Below are 20,951 nucleotides of genomic sequence, written 5' to 3' on the forward strand. Positions count from 1 at the left end.
CTGTGCATTTTGGGCTGGGGGAGGGGCGGCGGTGGCGCTCTGCTGGAGGGGCGCCCGAGATTATTGGGGGGGCAGAGCCCCCCCCAAACGAATTTTTGAGGGGGCTCGGGCCCCCTCAGGCCCCATGGAGTCGGCGCCTATGGAGCTGAGTACAAATGCAAGGGGATTGTGGCTGCTTAGTTCATTCCCCGGTTCTCCTGTTCATCTGCTGCTGTGAGTTAAGCACATCACACAAACCCGGGCTCATGGTTTGTCAGAGATATAAACCCAAGAAAAACCTTGGATATAACGTGGTTTGTCTGGAGCAGGACAAACCGTGAGGCCAGGTGTGGGCAACACACTGACTTTGCAAACCACTGTAGCAGAGCAGGAGCACAATCTTCTCTCTGGGAGCTCAGCTCACACATTCGCACTTTGGGTATGTTCACATTAGTGGCTTAAAATGCAGCGCGCTAGCCGTCAGGGAGGTGGGCTCAGGCTGGGCCTGGGTTCAGCCGCATGTTTCCTCACGGCCTCCGTCTGCCCTCCTACCTCTCCTCCTTTCCCTTGGCGGCGGCAGCGCAATGGCGGGGCAGCAGGGTCAGGGCTTCTCCTTTCCCCCTCCGTGCTCACTCCTGGGTCCCTCCGGCCCAGGAGATCCAGATGCGGGTGCCCCCGGCACCCACACGCCAGCGGTGGTGGCGGCGGCGGTCCCAGCAACTTGGAAGCCGGCCAGGCAGCACAAGCAACACTGGCCGCCCTCAGGAGCTCCGCGGCGCCATGCGCCATGCTGCCTCCTTTTGATTCTTCACCAGACACACTTGATCTTTTATGTTTCTCTACTGCTGGAACTGCCACCTCCGCGCCAACCGCCTATTCATTAAGCTGTCATCTTTGCATATGCGGTGATTGTCTCAGTTGTTCACATTATCACCACATTACTTTCATTGAAACATCTTAAAGCCAAATCTAGTCATCATGACGCCAGTAGTTTCATGGCTTCACGGTTTTATACTTGAATGTATATGCATCTATTACTCTGGAATAAATAAAAGGATTAAATTTTTAAAATTAGCGGTGTAGTATTTTATATATAAAATGTGACAGAAACATCATGAATTCAGTAAATTGCTTGGGATGGAATTTATAGTCTGTTTCATGTTTTGTAGACCACCCTTAACAGAGACAGGAAAGGTGAAATCATACCTCAGAGAGCTTGTTGAATTATCAGAGGCATTAACGAAGTCTGAAGTTAAATATGATCAAAACTAGCTTTACTCGCCCAAAAAAAATCACTTCCTCTGTCAGCAAAATGGAATGCTTGTGTCCATTTATATCTTAGAATCCCAAAATGGGGTCAATGTGTGTGACAGAAGAGGTCTCATTCTATAGCAACACTTAGATGATTATATGTGCATTTAATAACCTGAAGGTTGGGAAGTGAGGAAAACTGCTGTGGGATTTGTAGTGGGCAAATTGTGTCTAGGAAAAGGTTTAAGATCCACCCACCTACTGCGACTCCTTTGTTCCCTCTCCTCACCCACCCTAGAAGTAACCTTTTCTGATCTAAATGGGCTGCCACTAGATGGCCACTTCTGTCTTTTTTGGCCCCACTCTTGTAACTTCTGTGAAGAGGAACTATGTGGATTTAAATTATCTGTGTCTTTTCCTTTGCCACTGAATATAGCTCAGTCGGTAGAGCATGAGATGCTTAATTTCAGGGTTGTGGGTTTGATCCCTACATTGCAGGGGATTGGACTAGATGACTCTTGTGGTCTATGGACGTCTAATAGCCAAATACTTCATGTCACAGGTGTAACAAAGCCCTGTCTCTTCATAAAGTCCCTCAGAGAGGCATGATTTGCATTATAAAGGACAAACTCTTATTCTGCCCATGGTTTCCCCTGTTACCCACTCGCCCCTACCACTAATTTTATGTCACCAGTGTGCTGGACTCCTGTTACTTTGGAATCTGCAACATTGTTGAAAGGATCGCTCAAGTAATGCACTATGAAAACTCTCAATAAAGTCAGAATCCTGTTGTTAGCATTTTATTTATACTGCAACTTGCTTCCTAGATTTCAGCTGTTGGTGTTAATTTTGTTTTGTTTTTAATGGGAGCGGACTATTGGGAAATCAGAACAAAGAGCTAAACAAATGTGTAATCATTACAGCACTAGTGCATTATAAAATGCAAAAGGAGCAGATGGCTGCTCATTCTGGTGTGATGCAGATCTGTTTCCGATGCAACCAGTTCAAGGAAGTGAATTAAGTTTTGTTTCCTCATGATGAGACAGCATCATTTTCGGTTTCCTTTCTGTGTTCTGCAGCGAGGAAAACTGACACACCGTTGGGACCCTTGCAATATTGCTTTTGGTGTGGGATAATGCCATTGGTTAGATGCCTTTTTAAGTTTCGATTTCCCTGAACAGGAAAGGTGGAGCTGATGCTGACACAATAGAAACAAGAGCATCAGGAAAGCAGCATTTGCTCCCAGAGCAAGAGGTCAGAATCCTTCCACAGGACAGTCATACCTCGGGTTGCAGACGCTTCAGGTTGCGTTTTTTCAGGTTACGGACCTGCCGAAATCCGGAAGTACTGAAACGGGTTACTTCCGGGTTTTGGGGTTCACACATGCACAGAATCGCTACCCGCGCGTGCACAGACATGCCGCTGCGGGTTGCCAACGTGCATCCCGCATGGATCATGTTCGCAACCCGAGCGTCCACAGTATAATCAGCCTGCAGGGTGGATTTCCATTTGGGGAGCGGGAAGGGAGAGCCTGGAAAGTAATGACTGGATTAAATGTCTGCAAGCAGAGGAGTGTCACTGGGTTGTAGGGGGAAGAGGGAATAATAATAATAATAATTAATTAATAATAATTTATTATTTATACCCCGCCCATCTGGCTGGGCTTCCCCAGCCACTCTGGGCGGCTTCCAAAAGAATATTAAAATACTATAATACATCAAACATTAAAAGCTTCCCGAAACAGGGCTGCCTTCAGATGTCTTCTAAAAGCCTGGTAGTTGTTGTTCTGTTTGACATCTGAAGAAGAAGAAGAAGAAGAAGAAGAAGAAGAGTTTGGATTTGATATCCCGCTTTATCACTACCCTAAGGAGTCTCAAAGCGGCTAACATTCTCCTTTCCCTTCCTCCCCCACAACAAACACTCTGTGAGGTGAGTGGGGCTGAGAGACTTCACAGAAGTGTGACTGGCCCAAGGTCACCCAGCAGCTGCATGCGGAGGAGCGGAGACGCGAACCCGGTTCCCCAGATTACGTGACTACCACTCTTAACCACTACACCACACTGGCTCTCTGGTGGGAGGGTGTTCCACAGGGAAGGCGCCACTACCGAGAAGGCCCTCTGCCTGGTTCCCTGTAACTTGGCTTCTCGCAGTGAGGGAACTGCCAGAAGGCCCTCGGTGCTGGACCTCAGTGTCTGGGTAGAACGATGGGGGTGGAGACGCTCCTTCAGATATACTGGGCCAAGGCCGTTTAGGGCTTTAAAGGTCAGCACCAACACTTTGAATTGTGCTCGGAAACGTACTGGGAGCCAATGTAGGTCTTTCAAGACCGGTGTTATGTGGTCTCGGTGGCCGCCCCCAGTCACCAGTCTAGCTGCCGCATTCTGGATTAGTTGTAGTTTCCGAGTCACCTTCAAAGGTAGCCCCACGTAGAGCGCATTGCAGTAATCCAAGCGGGAGATAACCAGAGCATGCACCACTCTGGCGAAACAGTCCACGGGCAGGTAGGGTCTCAGCCTGCGTACCAGATGGAGCTGGTAAACAGCTGCCCTGGATACAGATTTGAATGTTGTTCACTGCCCCATTCAAGGGTAGCTAACGTGGTGTCCTCCAGAAGTTGTTGGGTTACAGTTTCCATCATCCATAACCATTGTCCATGCTGGTTAGGAGTGGGATTGATGGGAGTTGTAGTCCAGCAACAACTGGACGTCACCATGCTGGCTATTCCTGCAGAAGACCTACAGAAAGGACTAAACAGGGAAGAGCTGGTTTGTAGCATCCTGGCTGACTGATGCCTGGTCTGCTCTCCCAGCCAGCAAGTGTGTTTGTGTCTGTACAGATGTTTTTTGCCTGCATCACATTGTCTTGTGAGGTATCCGCCTGCTGGTATGAGAGTGTTCATGCTGATTGCAGTGTGGGCTATTATCTGATCACTGGCTGAGTGGACATGCCACACATACACACACACATACCAGGTCATGGGTTTGATCCCCACATCGGGCAAAAGATTTGTACATTGCAGGGAATTGGACTAGATGACTCTTGTGGTCCCTTGCAACTCTACGATTCCATCTCCTGTCAGGAGTGGAAAGATGAGAGCATAGTCATCTTATTATTTGCAGACTCTACTGACTCCAATTCACTTCTGGACCCAATTCAAAATGCTGGCATCAAAACCCTGAACGGGTTGGAATTAAGCATATTTTAGGGACTGCGTCTATACATATGAATCCAATTATCCTTTATAATTATCAAGAGATGGCTTGACAACGGATTTGGACCTGTTGCAGTACATACAGGGCTTTTTCCGTGTTTGCTCCAAATATAGAACATGCTGTCTGCTCAAGGTTCCACATATCCTGAGCTTGCAGGCTATTAGATGTCAGTGAACAGCTTTTCTGGTTCTAGTGAGCTTTTAAGTACACTTCTTACTGAGAGCCAGAGTAGCACAGTAACTGAGTTGTTTCCAAGCCAGTTCTTGGTTCAATCTTGCCTGTGCCATTATTGATGGACGTCTAATGGCGAAATACTTCATGTCACAAGTGTAACAAAGCCCTGTCCCTTCATAAAGTCCCTCAGAGAGGCATGATTTGCATTATAAAGGACAAACTATTATTCTGCCCATGGCTTCCCCTGTTGCCCACTCGCCCCTACCACTAATTTTATGTCACCAGTGTGCTGGACTCCTGTTACTTTGGAATCTGCAACATTGTTGAAAGGATCACTCAAGTAATGCACTATGAAAACTCTCAATAAAGTCAGAATCCTGTTGTTAGCATTTTATTTATACTGCAACTTGCTTCCTAGATTTCAGCTGTTGGTGTTAATTTTGTTTTATTTTTAATGGGAGTGGAGTATTGGAAAATCAGAACATAGTGCTAAACAAATGTGTAATCATTACAGCACTAGGGCCTTATAAAATGCAAAAGGAGCAGATGGCTGCTCAGTCTAGTGTGATGCTGAGCAGTTTCAGATGCAACCAGTTCAAGGACCTGAATTAAGTTTCGTTTCCTCGTCATGAGACAGCATTATTTTTGGTTTCCTTTCTGTGTTCTGCAGCGAGGAAAACTGACACACTGTTGGCACCCTTGCGATATTGCTTTTAGTGTGGGATAATGCCATTCGTCAGATGCCTTTTTAAGTTTCGATTTCCCTGAACAGGAAAGGTGGAGCTGATGCTGACACAATAGAAACAAGAGCATCAGGAAAGCAGCATTTGCTCCCCAGAGCAAGAGGTAAGAATCCTTCCATAGAATAATCAGCCTGCAGGCAGGATTTCCATTTGGGGAAGAAGAAGAAGAAGAAGAAGAAGAGTTTGGATTTGATATCCCGCCTTTCACTCCCCTTCAGGAGTCTCAAAGCGGCTAACATTCTCCTTTCCCTTCCTCCCCCACAACAAACACTCTGTGAGGTGAGTGGGGCTGAGAGACTTCACAGAAGTGTGACTGGCCCAAGGTCACCCAGCAGCTGCATGTGGAGGAGCGGAGACGCGAACCCGGTTTCCCAGATTACGTGACTACCGCTCTTAACCACTACACCACACTGGAACAGGAAGGGAGAGCCTGGAAAGTAATAACCTCACAGGGTGGATTAAATGTCTGCAAGCAGAGGAGTCTCACTGGGTAGGAGGGGGAAGAGGGAATGTTGTCCACTGCCCCATTCAAGGGTAGCTAGCGTGGTGTCCTCCAAAAGTTGTTGGGTTACAATTTCCATGCCAAATTGAATTCAGTGGTTTGGGAAACTTGTTTTTGGCATGTCAAAGCTAAATGCATTCTTAATTTACAAATAAGAGATTCTTATGTGGCATTGAATTATATATTGCTAAATAATTGGGGGGTCAGTATGGATGATACCCAGGGATCTCTTCGAAAGCTGCAGTCCAGTTTATGAGAAGGTAACATCTATAAATGGATGTGGGTGGTGCTGTGGGTTAAACCACAGAGCCTAGGACTTGCCAATCAGAAGTTCGGTGGTTTTAATCCCGTGACAGGGTGAGCTCCCGTTGCTCAGTCCCTGCTGCTGCAAACCCAACAGTTCGAAAGCACGTCAAAGTGCAAGTAGATAAATAGGTACTGCTCTGGCAGGAAGGTAAACGGCATTTCCGTGCGCTGCTGTGGTTCACCAGAAACGGCTTAGTCATGCTGGACACATGACCCAGAAGCAGTACACCGGCTCCCTCGGCCAATAAAGCGAGATGAGCACCGCAACCCCAGAGTCGGCCACAACTGGACCTAATGGTCAGGGGTCCCTTTAGCTTTACCTTTAACATCTATAAGAGGAAACTTGCTGAACCAGTCAAACTACTTCCTTTGTCAAGGTAATTTCCCTAGCCAAATACCCATCATCTGCATCTTAAAGAGTGAGCACTGTTGCCATAGAGATGAATGGGTGAGCTTGTCCCCACCTCATCCTAGAAAGAGGAACAGTCAGCCAGAGGGTGCAGGGGGGCTGTGTGTGAGTGACCTGGAAGCTGGAGATGCTGTCTTGCTCTATGCTGACCTCTGCGTTGTGGCTTGAGGCTTCCCTGGAAACCTAATGGGGAAGCAAGAACTTGTCCCTTCTTAGGTTGTGTGTAGAAAACCATCTTAGGTTGTAAAGAAAACCATATAGACTAATGACAGCACAGGCTCTACAGAACTTCATTCTAAGGAAGCCAAACCCTGGGATACTGCAGGTACACGCAGACTCTCTTGCTGCTCAGGTATTGGGGTGCATGCAATAGTATGGTATTTTGGTTTTCAGGAATGGTGTAGCCCAATTCTGACTGGGTAGATCAGGGAGGTATGGCTAATGCTAGTGGACTTGGATGGGGAGAGGATAGGGATTGACACCAATGTAGAGTTAATGGCTAGGGATTTGCTTTGCAAAGACTTAGGGCATCATGCAGTTCAGTGGCACCCTTTAATTTTTTTGTATGGATTGCTGAACTCACTGTAAAGTGTCTGGCTCATTATCTTGAATGGGAGGTCAGTAAACTTACTACCAGTCTTCATAGTTCTTTAAAATATATCCCCCCCCAAAACCCCAAGAGATATGTAACAAGGTTATATATATTCTGTTTTAATTTTGCTATCATGGATCGTTTTCCAACGGAAAATACAAACCACTGACTCTGGTGTGGGAGAAAGGGTGGCTCAGGATTTAATAGTTCAAGAGCAATTTACTTCCACCAAAGATACCGGCCTTAGAATTTCTCTCAGAAGCAGCCTGCACATCAGAATAAAATCAAAATATTTTTTCTTACTAAGACCAGGCAAACTGATTTTCCAATCTACGAAAATATTTTAATTCCGAGGGAGCAACATGTCGGTCAAATGTGAAAAGGAAAATGACTCCAATCCACTGAAGAGTAAAACGAAGAATGACTCCTCTCCACTGAAGAGTAAACTTATAGAGGTACTATCAGAAACACACAGCTATGAATCAACATCTGTAAGGGCAAATTATTTTTTAATTTCGTGGGATACCTCTTAAATACTATGATGAAGACCTCGATACCCCAATAAGGATTCTGGGTGCAAGGAAACCATTCATATTTAAGGTTTGAATCATCCCTCTTATAATGCTAGAGCCTGGGGCATGGGGGGGAAGGTTATCCAATAAAGCTGAATTTTGGGAGATTCAGGGCAGACCAAAGGTAGTATTTCTTCAAACAACACATAGTTAATCTTTGGAGTTCACTCCCACAAGATGTGGTGATGGGTCACTAACTTGGATGGATTTGAAAGAGGATTAGACAAAATTTTGGAGGAACAGGCTATCTGGATGGCTAAGTTCCATCTCCACTGTCAGACGCAGTATGTCTCTGTATTCCAGATTCTGGGAATCGCAAGCAGAGATTGCACAGTTGCCCTCAAGTTATGCTTGCGAGTTTCCTATAGGCAACTGGTTGGCCACTATGAGAACAAGATACTGGACTAGCTGAGCCTTTGGCTTGCTCCCCCTTGCCTCTTCTTATAGTGATGCCCGTGATAAGGATGTGTAGGAAGTACCCATATATTATTGCAGGTATGTGCAAAGATGAGCAGGTGGAAGGGACCTGGGAAGCTTACACTTAAGAAAACAGTTGCTGCTCCACATCACTAACATTTATTGGTGAAAATGGTTTATTGGACTTGATAACTACCGGTAATTCTAGTTCTGGTCACAGGTGCCCTTTTGTTTTGTTTTTCTTTCAGAGCACAAGTGTCCTGAGCACCCAGTATGAAGAGAAAGTCCGTCCGTGTATTGACCTTATTGATTCTCTGAGAGCCCTCGGAGTGGAGAAGGACTTGGCATTGCCAGCAATTGCTGTGATTGGAGATCAAAGCTCAGGGAAAAGCTCAGTTCTGGAAGCTCTTTCTGGAGTCTCTCTTCCAAGGGGCAGTGGTGAGAATCCCCCGCCCCCCGCTTTTCCTCTTTTCTCTCCATGAGACAATGTGATGCAATCATCAGCCTCTATATCAAGACTGTCTTCAGAGTCTATCCTCTGGGGGCTCCCACCATCTGGTGTAAAAGGAGGTGGTTCTAAATGCAACCTGAAAAAAGAGACAACGCATGTATTTTTGTAAACTTAAGAAATATTTTTTAAAAAAATATTTATTTTTTTAAAGAGAGGGCTTTCTTGGTGGTGGCACCCAGTTTATGACATGCTTTTCCTTGGGGAGATTCGCCTGGCAACTCTTTTGCTACTTTGGGAGGACTTTTTATTTTTTCTGAGCCCTTTAAGTAACTTTCATTCCCCATGAAATTGGTTTAATACTTTTTATTAGTCTTTTTCATCAGTTAATAGTTTTATATTGCTTGGTATCTATCCTCCCCTTTTGGTTGCTATATGTTATAGGTGTCTTGGGAAATATTTTGTAATGCACGGGATATTACTCTCCCTATGACTAAACAGCTTTCTTTCTTTCTCTTTCTTTCTTTCTCTTTCTTTCTTTCTTTCTTTCTTTCTTTCCGCCTGCCTGCCTGCCTGCCTGCCTGCCTACCTGCCTGCCTACCTGCCTGCCATTTGAAGGATGCAAAGACCCAACTATACTGATCATGGCACTTTCTGTTTCTAAAGACTTCAGTAGTGTTGTAATGTTATGGGCTATGTCTGCTGTCGGAGGCAGTATGCCTCTGAATATCGGTTACTGAGAATCACAAGTAGGGAGAGGGCTGTTACACGCAGGTTCTGCTTACAGTCTTCCCATGGGCTTCTGGTAGGCCACTGTGAGCAGTGTATACTGGATTAGATGGGCTTTTGGCCTGATCCAACAGGGCTCTTGCATTCTTAGTGTTCTACCTGCTGATATGACCAGTCTTTCCTTGGCCCACCCATGTTTTGGTGACATTCAAGATAGAGTAGGGCTCCCTTTGCCCTTCCCTGTCATCTTCCATTCCTTCATGCTTGCTTTTTCACTTTGCAGGTATTGTTACAAGATGCCCCTTAGAGCTCAAGCTGAAGAAAACACACAACACGAAGGAATGGAAAGGGAAAATTTCATATCTGAACACAGTGAAAGAAATGAATAGCTCAAGACAAGTGGAAGAACAAATCATTAGAGGTAACTGTCGCTGACAGTGCAATCCTATAGGTGTTAACACAGAAGCACGTTAACACAGAAGCATGTCTCACTGTTCAGGAGAGCTAGTTTGCACATCAATGCACATAGAATTGCTATCTAAATTACTTTTTTGTATATCCTCTAGTGGGCAGCCAAACAGATATTAAATTGTTACTAGGGTTGGGCTATACATAAAGAGTTTTTCTGTGATGGTTTTTAGTGTCTTCCTTTGCACCAAGCAGAAATTCCAAATGTTTATCTTTGTAATTAGTTTCCTTTTCTGCCTAGTCTATTATAGAAGAACACATTTCTGCTGAAGTGTTCACTTTTTGGTCTGTAGGAAGAGATTTTCCCACAATATTCCTGTACTGTTACAGTGGTACCTTGGGTTAAGAATTTAATTCGTTCTGGAGGTCCGTTCTTAACCTGAAACTGTTCTTAACCTGAGGTACCACTTTAGCTTATGGGGCCTCCCACGGTTGCTGTGCTGCTGCTGCACGATTTCTGTTCTCGTCCTGAAGTAAAGTTCTTAACCCGAGGTACTGCTTCCGGGTTAGCGGAGTCTGTAACCTGAAGCTTCTGTAACCTGAAACATCTGTAACCTGAGGTACCACTGTACTTTGTTTTTCCTCCTATAATACAGCCCAGAATGCAATGGCTGGCTCAGGATCAGGCATTAGCTCAGAATTAATTAGCCTGGAAATCAGCTCCTCGGATGTTCCGGACCTGACTCTGATTGACCTGCCAGGAATTGCAAGAGTGGCTGTGGGTGATCAGCCAAAAGACATTGGACAGCAGGTAAAAAGAAGATTGTTTTCAGAACTGGTAGGATCCTGAAAATGAATTGGGTGGATACAGCAAGGTATGGGAGTGCCCACATGCTAAAGGTATGATGCCTTTCGCTAAATGCCACCCATTGGAGGCAAGGCTTGCATCTACAAGGGAGAAGGGATTTTATTGGTGGTGCTCCAGTTATGGAATCCTAGGGGCAGAAGTGGGTGGCATGGTGGAGCACTGGTGCTCCTCTGACCTCCTGAGAGCTGCTTACAGGAAAGAGAGAGGTGAGGTGGTGGGGAGGTCAGGAAGGTTGAAACACACCAGCAAAACCAATCTGGCTCTTCTGCTGGTGCACTTGCACCGCACCTCTCCATCCAGGTAAGCATCAGTGACACAGTTGTCAGGAGCTTGGGTGAACACTGGCTGGAAGGTATGCCTCGTACCACCATTGATAAATTTTTAAACATTTTCTACCACATTAAAAAAAAATACTAGCAGTTTTTTATTTGCTGCTTGCTTTGTTTGCTTTATCTGTTGTTTTAATTTTTGTAATTGTTTGTAAATTGCACTGAAATCCTTGGTAGACATTGGAATATAAATAACACTGTAACAGAGCAGTAGGAAACCTGATGTTGCTGGACTCAGACTCCCATCATCCCATGCTGGTAGGGGCTGATGGGTGTTAAAGTACAACAATGCTGATCACCTCCAATTCCTTGATTAGTTCAATACAGCAGTTATGTTAATAAATCCACTGCTTTGGCACAACAGATTCTTGTATTGTTCCAGTTTTGTACAAAATTTTAGTTGGCTGTATTTACTCATTTTATGAGGTGCCATATAACACAGCTCTTATTGTCTGAATTTTGTTACAGATAATAAAGTTAATTAAGAAGTATATTAACAAACAAGAAACCATCAATTTGGTAGTGGTGCCAAGTAATGTAGACATTGCAACAACGGAGGCACTGAAAATGGCTCAAGAAGTAGATCCCACGGGGGAGAGAACACTTGGTAAGTTAAATAAACACTTTAAAAAGTGATGGTGGTGTTTTTAACTACGGGGAGGACAAGTTAGCACTGCAGGAATCCTACCACCGTTTGATTTGCGTCATTTAGAATTTTATTTAGAGGTCTTACCGTAGCCTATTCACTTCTTAACATTTTGCCAAGCATCATTTTGCCAAGCATCTAATCAGTTTTTACCATGATTTTGTGTTAGCCCTCAAATCAACCCTCTTTCTGCTGTATTTACTCAAATGGTGACTTATCAGCTGTATATTCTGTGAATATTCTAGACCTGCAGGCTGAATTCTTCTGGCTGATTCTGTTGCGGCTCTTTGCTGTTGTACAGAGAAATAGAAGAATATTGGGGGTTGGGTGGGAAGGATGGATGCAGCAGCAAGCAGTGTGGTCCAGAATCGGTGTGGGTCAAGGGCAGCAATCGTGGGTCCAAAGGAGCAGAGGCTAGTAACGTGGTCCAAGACCATAGGTCAGGCTCCAGACAGCAGGCATGGTGAGGCAGCAGAAATCTGCATATCAGGCACTGACAGATTGCACAGACTGGGGAGTCAAACCCAATATAGCACTTGTATTGGGCCAGCTGCCTTCCTGTTGGTTCCACTTTTCTCATACAGGTCCCATGGGTTCAAAGGTGACTTGATTCAGAATATGTACTACCTTTTCTCAAAATAAACCACCTAAAATAAGATACTTTTCTTCCTATGCATCTATTATTTCACAGGCATCCTGACCAAGCCTGACTTGGTTGACAAGGGAACAGAGGCAGAAGTGGTGGACATAATCCGGAATCAAAGAGTCCCCCTGAGAAAAGGATATATGATCGTTAAGTGTCGTGGGCAAAGTGACATCAACGACAAAGTGACTTTGGGAGATGCAATTGAGAAAGAGAGAGAATTTTTCGAAGAACACGATTTTTTCAGGTAGGCTTATTTTTAAAAAGAAAGAAAGAAATCCGTTCATTGTGGTCTTTGTTGGTTGAAATATAATGCCAAATTAAGTGAAAGTATGCAACCAATGCAAGCATCTGTTTGACACTTCAACCTGCAGTACTCCACACACTGGGTCTAATCACTCCAAAGATTGTTTAAACGAGCCCCATTTGATTGAATATTGGGAATTGCCTGCCTGCCTGCCTGTTTATCTGGATTATACTTGTGTCATACTTTTAAATTTAATTACTCACTCTTGTTTCCTGCTAGATCTCTTTTGGAGGAAGGCAGAGCTACCATCCCACTTTTGGCAGAAAGGCTTACACAGGAGCTGATAGAGCACATTAGCGTAAGAGAATACTGAATCATTTGAATAACTAAATTTGTTAGTGCTTTGAAATAATTGTATTTACCTTGTCTTTGCTGGGAAGCATTTCCTCTGTATCTTTTTTTAATGTCCACAAAAAACTTACATGTTTAGGAAAGCCTACCCAAACATGTAAGTTAATATGTATTTTAATCTGTAATTTTAGTACATAATGTATATTTTTAATGATTGATTTTATTTATATTTCAATTTTTTAAAAAAAAAGAAAAATTGTTTTCAATCTTTGACTTCTATTGACAATTTTTTGCTTTAAAAAAAGAGTGGGGAAATGGCTGGAGGGGAAAAAGTTAAATAGCACCTTCTGCTTTCAATTCAAGATTTATACTGTAAAAAAAATACCAGCAGAGGAAAACTACATGTCGTTGGACATGTGACATGTCATTTTTAGTCCCGGGGCATAACTATATGTTGTATGCAAATGCATGTATCAGCAGTCCAATGATCTTCATTTCTCTAAAGAAAAACTATATGTGTATTACACACACACACGTCTTGGTTGTCTAAATACATTCTGATTATAGGGTTGTGAATAAGACCTTCTGGCATGCTTTGGTGTGTTCCAAATAAAAAGAAGTTGGTGGCTTCTATGTTTCACCACCAGTGTTAAGCAGCTGCAATAGCACTTATCTCAGTCAAGTGTCAGATTCTGTGAATGATTCTGTGAATTCACTCTGAAGAGGTGTTGAAACATTCTGAGACTGAATACTTTCCTTCTTGGTGCATGTCTGTCTTTCAGAAAACATTGCCAACTTTGCAAAAACAAATTAAGGAAAAGCTAGAGGTAACAAATGCAGAGCTGCAAAAATGTGGTCAAGATGTGCCTGGAAACACAGAAGAGAAGATGCCTTTCCTCATACAGGTAAATAAATGTGGGGTTTCCAATTTTATTTCTGGAATGCCTGAAAATTTTAATATGTGCGTTTCTCAGGAAACTGAAAACGAAGTACCTAAATATCAGTATCTAATTTTGGTAGAAGAGATTTAGGCCTTGAACTCTGGCAGACATTTCCAAGCTTCAATGCAATAATGTACTTGTTGAAAAGTAACATCAGGGAACCACTTTAAGATTGTAAAGCTTATTTGTATGTGATTTGGGAAGCATTCTCTTTGTGCTGGTTTAGGAATGGTACTATGGAATATGAATGGTGGTGCCTATCCTGAATATGATCCACTTCTCTTTTATTATTGTACTCTGCTCATTCGTATAAGCCATAAAGCTTAAGCCATCAAGTTCAAAGCCTAACAGCAAGTCTTGATGCTTTCTGGATAATCACTCAATTCTTTTTCAAAAGATGTACATTGTAGCTGGACAGACTGAATTGATATATAAATATTATATTTTTTAAAGGATTTTAGGAATATATATATATATTCTTTTTACAGAAAATCAAGCTTTTTAATCAAGACATCTTAAATAAAGTACAAGGAGAGGATTTAACGGATTTGAAAGAAACAAGATTGTTCACAAAAGTGCGAAATATCTTTAATCAATGGCAAGAGGAGATCAACAGCAATGCACTAAATGGTAAACTGTTTCAAATTTCTTATTTTTTTCCCTGCAAGTGAACACCCAGTTTTAACCTGAATTCTCGTGCAGGCTGTGTACACATTAGAGTGATAGCGTGCATGTAGTTTGCACAGACCCATTTTTCCCATATGCACTTTTGTGCATGTTTGTTCACAGATGAGCATTTTCAGTTGAACTCTGATCTCAGTATTTCCTAGCCACACTTGTGGGTGGGTGTGGTACTTGATGGGATATATGCACATTATGTGCTGTTGTCCCTATCATCTCTGAATTCCAGAAACCTGTGTTTCATTTTGGGCATTGTCACAGATATTTGTTTACCTGTGCATGCAGCCCATTTTTATTTTGCTTTTGAGATAGACGTCTTCCAATATCAAACTTGCAGAAAAGAGCAGGTTAAAAAAATGTGTGTTCTATAATTCATGGAGTAGCCATGATTATTAACTTCATCAGTACTGGAGCCTTGAAAGCTGAGGGTGATTACTTAATGCAATTTTTTCAATGTTGCAGTAAGAGATACTATGAAAGATGAAGTTCACAGCTATGAAAATAAATATCGTGGTAAAGAACTCCCAGGGTTTATTAATTACAAGACCTTTGAGACCATTGTCAAACGACAAATTATGACGCTGAAATCGCCAGCTGTTGAAATGTTGACGGATGTAGCGGGTACGTTTTACAGTAGCAACATGGTTTCAGTTTCTAATATCTGGTTTATGTAAAGGATTTCATGTGTGATTTTAGGAATATAATTTAGTCTGGAATATATCATTTCTGAATGTTGTTGATGTACTGTTAATATAGAAATAGCAGTTTTAAAACAGAATAGTTTTTTTAATTTTAATACACATAAGTATTGTGAATATTTTGATTGACAAATGCAGGGTAATCAAAACACTTTAAATGTCACTTGCAGAAAAACAAATTATTCTCTGTTAAGAGCACAACCTTCTATAGTGCAATCTTATACATGTCCACTCAAAAGTAAATGTCACTGAATTTTATACCAGGTAATTAGGTATAGAATCGCAGCCTAAATGTTTTATTGGCTTTGTGAAAGTCAGTAACAGCTCATAATTTATTTGCATACACACTTTAACACAATAATCTTCATGACTTGTGTCCTTTTTATATCTGCATAGTGCTTAGCATATATTGGCCTTGAAAGGAAAGAATATAGATAGATAGATGATAGATAGATAGATAGATAGATAGATAGATATAGATATAGATATAAATTAAATAGAGATTGAGCACAGTAATAATTGATTATTATGCCACAATAATTTATTATTATGCCACAATCTTACATGTCTTCTGTCAGTTGATCATTCTGATCCTAATCCTAACAAAATACTTCCTAGGAAGCAATTCCCATTCATATTGTTTACTTGATTTTCCCAGTCTCTCTGTCTTTCACAGCATATTGTACACACACAAACACTCTAATCTGCATGCATGCCTCTGAGTAGAAGGTTGGGTTAATGGTAGCCAGGAAAGACACAATAGCAAGAGTGGTCATTCTTTTCTGACATGTTGCACAATTTAACTGATGTGAACACATGTGTGTGCAGGGGCGCCAACTTGCTCCCCACATGCGGGGTGGGGGGCAGCAGGCCAGTCTTGCCCAGCAGTGGTGGGGGATGGCGGCCCCCTCACTATTGGGGGGGCTCAGCCTCCTGCCCAGAAATAGTGTTGGCACCCCTGTGTGTGTGTGTGTTGGTAGAGGTGAAGGTGTGTAAAGACACAAGCCCAGGGCCCCAGTTTTTTCCAACAATACACAGGACAGTATATTATTTACTTTGGCCAGTTGCTTAGGAATTTTAGCCACAATTTTTCTCTTAAGATTTTGTGCCTTTAAATGGTTCTCCCTGTTTTCTAGAACTTGTGCGGGAAAATTTTGTTCAAACTGCCTACCGACACTTTGGTGCTTTCTACAATCTTCTGAGAGCTGCTCAGGTAAGAAGTGATGTATTTAGTCATAACCATGATGGTTAGACAAAAGGCAGACATGGAACCCTCTAATGAATCCATACAACCAGGATGGCTCTAGTGTGCTTGCTGACAATCAGGGCTTTAAAGCACAGCTTCACATGATATCACTATGAAGTCAGGTGATTGACAGGTGGACAGAAAATTTAGACCTGGCCCATCAGTCTGAAAAGGTCTCCCCCTGACTCCCACTTCAGATGATGAGTGTTTTATGTGAGCTCTGCCCCCAGGTATGTAAAGGTCCTGCCTTGATCCTAGTTAAATAGTTTGACTTAATTTTAACTACTTCCTTGTCCCACCTAATATATATGAAAGAGATGATATGATGCAGGGATGGGGCTACTCTGCTGAAGAGAGCCCATGCGTCATGGACTGGTTGCTCAGAGGCCAGGGAGTGGTGGTGGGACAAGGATGAGCCATCAGAGGGAGAAGACTGAAGTGTCAGAAACTGAAGAGGGAACAGGGCATAGTGAGCTGGGAGAGTCTGTGGCAGAGGGAAGTCCAGAATCAGAGGCAGACGCTGAAGCAGGGGAGGAGGCCAAGAGGCAGAGATGAGTCTGGCTGGAGAAGGTGTCTCTCCTTCCTGCTGTGACAAACTCCCTTCCCTACTTGTCTCCCAGAACCAGAAGAAGTATGAAAAGAGCCAAGGAGAGATTAGTGAGGTGTAGATGCAGTCTCTTGCTTGGGGAAAAAAACCCTGGAGAAGGGGGGGACTTAGCTGTGGGGAGGTGGGGTCCTTCAGTGTCAGCAACTGCTTTATGCAGGCAAGACCTACCAGAGATGAGTTGCGCTCCTTAGGCCCGGCGCTCCTTTGCAGATAGTGTGTTTGCTGCTAAAGACTTAACTCTAACTTGCACAGTTACTGCTAGCTCGCTCTTGACACAATGGTAGCTTTATATTTTAAAGTGGAAATATAATCCACTGATATTTCTGTGCAAGATGTTATTCTGTGATTCTCTCAAAATGTAACTGTTCTTTACCATCAATTGTGGAGTTCATGCATTTCAAATATTTGTACCTTTCCCAGCTCCCATGGAAGTGCTTTGTAACACCTTACCTTATTTATCTACACAACGCTACCCATCAAGGCTTGCGGAAGGTCCAGTTTTTAAAAATCTCTGATAACACCTTTGCCTGAGACACTGGAACTGTCATTCAGGGTGGTGGGTGAAATGGACTAATGACCTATATTGGTAAAGCAGTTTTAAGTGTTAATTTCTGAGCCTTACTGATTATACTTGGGAACACTGAGTGTAGGGGTTCTCATAATGAATTACTGTGGAACAACAACAACAAAAGATAATATCTTTTGTCATGCAGATCAATATTGAAGATATAAAACTGAAGCAAGAAGCGGCTGCGGTATCCATGATCAATACTCAGTTTAAAATGGAACAAATAGTGTACTCCCAGGACAGTATTTATAGTGAAGATTTAAGTGGTATTAGAACGAAAGCTGTTGGAAATGCATTTACAAAATCAGTTCTAGTTCCTGCAAAGCAATGCTCCATGGAGGAAATGACTTACCACTTGAACGCTTACTTCAAAGTGAGTTTCAGCCTCTTTTTTTAACACCTCAATCTCCCATTACAACATGGAACAATTCTAGTAGTAAACTAAAGAAACAGAGTATCCAAAACCTTGATCTGAATAGTTTTTCTCCTGGGCTGATATAGCCTTCCACCACCTTCCCGCTCCTCTCTTAGGATAGCTGAACTCTGTTTTAAGTTTTTAAGCTATTGCTTTGGAGCAGCTTGCGCTTAACATAAGTGTCACATAATAACTTAAAGAATTACTTACACATGCACATATATCAGGTTATTTCTTAGAGCTCTCATGGTAAAAAAAAAAAGGTGGGTGGAGCATGGATATGATGAGAGAAATTATTTGCTCTATTGTCTGGGCCCAGAAACAAGAGAACCAAACCAATTTGTGAAATAAATAAGGGCCCATTATCCCTCCCCTTCGGATTGATTGTTAGTGGGAGTGATTTAAGCCTTCTTCCAGTGACCTATGTTTAAGTGGATGACCTGTTGTAATGATAGTCTTTTGATAATGCTACCTTCCTGGTTTGGTCCGTCTGTTAATCAGTCTAAAACCCAAACTCTTATTCTGTTTGCAGAGCGCAGGAACCCGTCTTGGAACCCAAATTCCGATGATTATTCGGACATATGTTCTCCAGGATTATGCTGACAAATTACAAAATGCAATGCTGCAACTCTTGCAAAACAAAGATCAGTTTGACATTCTCCTTCAGGAGAGGTATGATACTTCCAATGTGAGGAACACTCTGAAGGAGAAGATCAAGCGTCTCACCAAAGCACGACAGCATTTAGCAAAATTCCCCATGTAATGAAGAGGTGTCTCTGTGTTAATTCCCTCTTCCAGTTGCAGAAGGAAGGGATCCTATTCATTGCTTGTGTATACAGTGGTACCTTGGTTCTCAAACGCTTTGGTACTAAAACAACTTGGAACCCAAATGCTGCAAACCTGGAAGTAAGTGTTCTGGTTTGCGAACTTTCTTCGGAAGCCAAACATGCTCCATTTTGAGTGTTAGGCTGACTATTTGAGTGCTACACTTCCATTTTGAGTGCCAATGTGGCCTTTGCTCATTCCTTGTGATTTTGTTTGTACAGGGGAATGGAAATGGCTAATGGGGCCTACCTCTGCTGCCGCAAAGTTCTTACTATTTGTGGATTAGCAGAGTATGTAACCTGAAGCATTTGTAACCTGAAGCATATGTAACCCAAGGTACCACTGTAGTCCGTGAAACGACCGGGGGCTCTGTACAAACGCCACAACCACACTGCTGTTTTGAGTGTTACGCTGATGAATTGAGTGCCACACTTCCATTTTAAGTGTTACGCTGAGGTCTGTCTGTTTCTGCTATTGATTTTGCATTTTTGTGGCTCTTTTTTGTGTGTGACTGTGTGGAACCCAGTTCAGCTACTGACTGACTGATTGATTGACTGACTGCAGGACATTGTTTATTGCTTTCATTTTAGGGATCAATGGTCTCATTAAATAGTAAAATTCATGTTAAATTGCTGTTTTAGGGGTTGTTTTTAAAAGTCTAAAACGGATTAATCCATTTCGCATTATTTTCTATGGGAAAGCACACCTTGCTTTTGGAACGCTATAGTTTTGGAACGGACTTCCGGAACAGATTAAGTTTGAAAACCAAGGTACCACTGTATAAACAACTTAAGCTTTCATACCACCACCGCAGAGGCTTGACTACCATATGTCAGGAGTGCTCTGATGGTGTATCCTGCTTGGCAGGGGGTTGGACTTGATGGCCCTTGTGGTCTCTTCCAACTCTATGACCACCATCCCAGTAATAACTGATTTTAAAAATGCTAAATTCTAGACTTATGGTGGAAAACCTTGTTCTCCTTTTAAAATAAAGTATTTGTTGCTGAACTGGTCTCAAATTATTGCTTTCCCTCATATTCTTTGTTTGAGATTTTAATGCTGTTTTTTTCTCCAGGTGAATTATTACTGGTTATTTGGAGTGATTTCATGGTCTACACAATCCTTGCAATTAAAACATGGATGAATACTTTCCACCTTGAAAATGAGAGTCCACCTAAACCTAGGAATCTGCAATCAGATCAGGAGCATGCATTGTCTAGATCAGTGGATCCCAACCTTTTTTTTGGCCATTACGCACCTAAGCATCTCTAAAATCCTGGTGCCCCCCCCATGACATACAATTCTTATCATTCAAAAAGTGAACTCCTTCTCACACGGAGGAAGCCTAAAAGGCCATTAACTGTTAATAATTCATTTTCAAATTGCCCCCCTGTGGGTCGTGTGCCCCACATTGGGAACCACGGGTCTAGATGTATCATGGACAATGGGAACTTGCAATGGAATTTCTGACTTTGCGGCTTCAACACTATGCCAGCATTTTCTCTCACACTCTATTTTTCTTAATAACTGATAAAGGCTGTAATCTTATACACACCAACTTAGGAGTAAACCCAATTAAGTCAATGGGACTTATTTCTGTGTAGATCAGGGGTCGGCAAACTAAGGCCTGGGGGCCAGGTACAGCCCACCGGGCTTGTTAATGCGGCCTGCGAACCTTGCTGACCCTGCCACCCCATGCTAAACCGATGCGGCACAGAGACCTCACCACGTGGGGACTAACTTCCACAACACTGATGCAGCTTCAGATTGGCTGCAGGAAGCTCCTGCAGCCAATCCGAAGCTGCGGACACCTCTGGGCAACGCCCCTTCCTTCCCGCTGAGGCAGCCGCGTATGGTCAAAAGCCAAGCAGGAGGAAACGGTGGTGGAGGGGAGGCTGCCTCCGCAGCCCAGGCCGTTGGAATGGGGTCTGCACCCCGGGGACTCCTGGTCGAGGCAGAGGACGTTACCACCGCAGAAAACGTGGCATCAGTGGCTGTGGCGTGACTGGCGGGGGGGCTCCTTTCGGGAGAGGGGGTGCTTTTGGTAGAGGGTGGGTCCGGCCCCCAAGGTCTGAGGGACAGTGGACCAGCCCCCTCCTGAAAAAGTTTGCTGACCCCTGGCAGAGACATTGCACTAGAAGAGT

General features: G+C 43.2%; 1 protein-coding gene across 3 annotated transcripts; it reads left to right on the top strand.

The window, feature by feature from the left end:
• The first annotated feature begins 148 nt into the window (after positions 1-148).
• Positions 149-19,042, top strand: LOC309531685 (interferon-induced GTP-binding protein Mx1-like). 3 transcript variants are annotated; one of them, XM_082221333.1, is made up of 14 exons: positions 149-2,484; positions 7,476-7,659; positions 8,406-8,595; positions 9,618-9,755; positions 10,399-10,553; positions 11,408-11,546; positions 12,277-12,475; positions 12,755-12,833; positions 13,609-13,731; positions 14,256-14,397; positions 14,911-15,069; positions 16,283-16,359; positions 17,713-17,940; positions 18,515-19,042. In XM_082221333.1, exons 2-14 carry the CDS (start codon positions 7,531-7,533, stop codon positions 18,743-18,745), a joined length of 1,989 nt encoding a protein of 662 aa, XP_082077459.1. In that variant the 5' UTR covers positions 149-2,484; positions 7,476-7,530; the 3' UTR covers positions 18,746-19,042. The 3 variants fall into 3 exon arrangements, with proteins under 3 accessions (XP_082077459.1, XP_082077461.1, XP_082077460.1); XM_082221335.1 differs by having other exon boundaries at positions 7,476-7,623; XM_082221334.1 differs by having other exon boundaries at positions 7,481-7,659.
• Positions 19,043-20,951: the final 1,909 nt, after the last annotated feature.

Source organism: Podarcis vaucheri (assembly GCF_965113315.1).
Source record: "Podarcis vaucheri genome assembly, chromosome: 4".
NCBI lineage: Eukaryota > Metazoa > Chordata > Lepidosauria > Squamata > Lacertidae > Podarcis > Podarcis vaucheri.